We start from the raw sequence: 3055 nt of genomic DNA on the forward strand, positions 1-3055 counted from the left end.
GGCTGCAGGTGAGGCTACAAAAGAGGGAGGGTTACAGTCAGGGTCGAGGGGGGCCGCAGGGCGCAACGGGGGGGATGTTTTGGGGGGAGATGCAATACGGGAACGGTTTCGGGGGGCTTGCAATCAGGGTCCGGGGGAGGGAGGGGGCTGCAGGGTGCAACGCGCAGGATGTTTCGGGTTGGGCTGCAATAGGGGCAGGCTGTGAGGGGCCGCAAGCTGCAGTCCGGGAGGGTTTGTGGGGCTGCGGGAGCGGTCCGGGGGTCGCTGGGGGAAGGATGGGGGGGGGGTCCGGGGGTCGCGGGGAGGGCGCAGGGACCCCGCAGCCCCCCCCGGCCCCGCGCATGCGCCGCGCACTCACCGCGCCGGGGGCTCCGCCGTGCGGGGCCGGCCCGCCCACCCCCCTCGCCTCCCATTGGCCGCGCCTCGGCTGCTCCTCCATTCCCATTGGCTGATCCGGCTGTCACTCACGCAGGGCGCGGCTTGGCTTTAAAGGGGCCGCGCGGAGCGCGTGGCGTCGCGCGAATTAATTGGGCGGTGCTGATTGCACACTGGTCGTCGCACGGTGCCCACTGCACTCCGTGATACCCATTACCCATGCTAATTAACTGCGCCGTGCTGATTGCCCGGTGGTTTCAGCCTCCCTGATTCCAGTGGGATGGCAGGGGACGAGGGGAGATGTCCCAAAGTGACCCTGATGGGATGGGGCGGGGGGATGCTGGTGGTGCCACTGGAACATCCCTGACCCCGATGGGATGGAGGGGGATGAAAGGGAGACCCCGAGACAGATACTGGTGGTGCCATAGGGTCACCCCTGACCCTGATGGGATGGTGGAAGACACCAGGGCAGGTACTGGTGATGCCACGGGATCATCCCTGACCCCAATGGGATGGAGGGGGGATGCTGCTAGTGCCACTGGATTGCCCCTGACTGTGATGGAACGGATGGGGGATGACAGGAGACCCCAAGGCAGTGCTGGTGGTAGCCCCAAAGCACCCCTGACCCCAGTGGTAAGGAGGGGGAATGAAGGCAGACCCCGAGGCAGCGCTGGTGGCGCCGGTGCCCCCGGCACACTGTGGACATTTTATTCCTCCAGCCCCGAGCCTTCCCGGGAGATCCTGGAGCGAAGCCCCGAGCGGGAGGCGCCCGCTCCCAGCTCCCTGGGGCTCCAGGCCCACGTCCAGCCCCCATCCCAGACTCGTCAGGGCGTCCTTCCAGCGTTCCACGGGCTCACTTGCAGCCCCGCAGGACCCCCAGCGCCTCCCGCACGGCCGAGAAGATCATCCCATCCAGCTGCAGGGGGTGCAAAGAGGGGGGGTCAGCACGGCTCACCCCACACCAGGACCCCCCCCCCACACACACACACACCCCCAGACCACCCACCTGGGCTGGGAGCTGGCGCGTGGCCCCGGTGGGATCGGGATCGGGGCTGAGCTGCCGGAGGCGGGTGCAGCTCTCCGGGGACAGGAACCGCTGCTCCACGCTGATGGTGCCCGTGAGGCTCTGCACCTGCACCAAGGTGGGGGGTCACTGCCTCGGTTCCCACACTAGGAGGGGGTTGTGTGGCACAACTGCCTCCCCTGGTGGGTTCGGGGCTGCCTACCTGGTGGGGAGCCCCCGAGGGGACCAGCACGGCGTCCCCCAGGCACTGCAGGAGGGTCCAGCCGCTCACCCCGCACTCCTCCCGCAGCCGCCTCCGCAGCGCCGCGTCCAGGTAACGCCCGGGGGGGTCCAGGGAGCACCCAGGGGGCTCCCCCGTTCTCCCCTCCTCCTGCCCCGGCTCCTCGGATACCTGTGGGGTGCCAGGGCTGAGCGGAGCTGGGAGAGGGGGCCGGAGCAGGACAAGGGATGCTCCAGTGGCACCGCAAGCACCCGTCTGGATTGTCCCCCTTCATCCCACCATGGTCAGGGATATTCCAAAGGCACCACGTGGGCAGCACGGGAGGGGGTGCCCTGGTCGCCCCCCCGGGACTCACCCTGCGCAGGAAATCCCGGATCTGCGCGGCGTCCTCGGCACGGAAGATGTGCCACAGTGCCCCGGGCCGGGCCCCCGCCGTGTCCTTGAGCCGCTCCCGCAGCGCCACGTCCATGTCACCCGTGTCGCCGGGCAGGAGCGCCTCTGCGGGTGTGGGGGGGGCGATCAGGGGGGAGGCCAGGCATGGGGGGTGGTGTGGGGGGACCCCCAGTGCTCCCCCCCGTACCCCGCGGTGCCGCCTCCGCGTGAACCAGGACGTTGATGGAATCGGCCGCTTCCACCGCCAGGTTTTTGGTCCCGACGTTCTGGTCCCGCGGGCGCACGCCTGGAAGTGGGAGTGGGGCGCTAGGTGAGTGTTGAGTGTCCCCGTGGCAGGGGGGGAGCCCAGGTGCCCCCCAGAGCCCCCATAGCAGACTCACCATAGGCTGCACAGACGCGCGGGCGCAGCCAGCGCCGGCCCCGCTGGCCCCGCAGGTGGGTGGCCAGGTTGAGGCGACCGCTGGCCCCGCAGTACTCGGGCAGGGGCAGGCTGGCACGCAGGTTGGTGACCCTGTGGCATGGCAGGGGGGGGTGTTTGCAGGGCACCAAGGTACAGGCAAGGGCAGAGCTGCCCCTCAGCCCCCAGCACTGGCGTGGGGAGGTCAGGGAGGGGGGGACACCCACCCTCTGCCACCACCTACCGGCTCAGCTCCATGTCCCCAAGGCCACTCTCCAGCTTCAGCAAGTCCCCACCGCCGTGTTCCCGCTCTGGGGATGCTGAGGGAGGGAGCCCAGCATCATGCACGGGGATGGATGGAGGGAGGAGGGCACAGCCTGGCTCCCCCTCACACCTCACCCCAAAATCAGCCCCCCAAACTCATCACCCTGCTCACCTGCACTGGCGGCAAAGCCATCCCAGAACTGCCGGCTGCTCAGGCGGACGCGGCTCACCGGTGCCCGCAGGTTCACCGCCTCCACCTCCTGCTCCCCCCGGGCTGGGCGGAACGACTCCGGCCCCCAGAGCCGCCCCTCCAGCCTCTTCTGCAGCCCTGAAACCAGCACGGGCTGCCAGGGCAACCGGGCATCAGCGAGACTGGGGGGGG

At 69.5% G+C, this 3055-nt stretch overlaps 1 protein-coding gene across 1 annotated transcript in view; it reads right to left on the reverse strand.

Moving 5' to 3' along the window:
* Positions 1-98: 98 nt before the first annotated feature.
* The window catches only part of LOC114070083 (lysine-specific demethylase hairless-like), a gene marked incomplete at its 3' end in the record, with an annotated part of 7662 nt that continues 4705 nt past the window's right edge, over positions 99-3055 (reverse strand). The window contains exons 10-17 of the mRNA XM_027907288.1: positions 2846-3017; positions 2654-2729; positions 2393-2523; positions 2213-2298; positions 1975-2115; positions 1382-1507; positions 1233-1291; positions 99-183 (exon numbers count right to left, since the gene is read on the reverse strand). Of these exons, the coding sequence (XP_027763089.1) occupies positions 99-183; positions 1233-1291; positions 1382-1507; positions 1975-2115; positions 2213-2298; positions 2393-2523; positions 2654-2729; positions 2846-3017 (876 nt within the window). The remainder of the gene's footprint in view (positions 184-1232; positions 1292-1381; positions 1508-1974; positions 2116-2212; positions 2299-2392; positions 2524-2653; positions 2730-2845; positions 3018-3055) is intronic.

The sequence above is a fragment of the Empidonax traillii genome, unplaced genomic scaffold (genome assembly GCF_003031625.1).
Source record: "Empidonax traillii isolate 1590-97213 ecotype Southwest subspecies unplaced genomic scaffold, ASM303162v1 scaffold1433:size205388, whole genome shotgun sequence".
NCBI classification, from domain to species: Eukaryota; Metazoa; Chordata; class Aves; order Passeriformes; family Tyrannidae; genus Empidonax; species Empidonax traillii.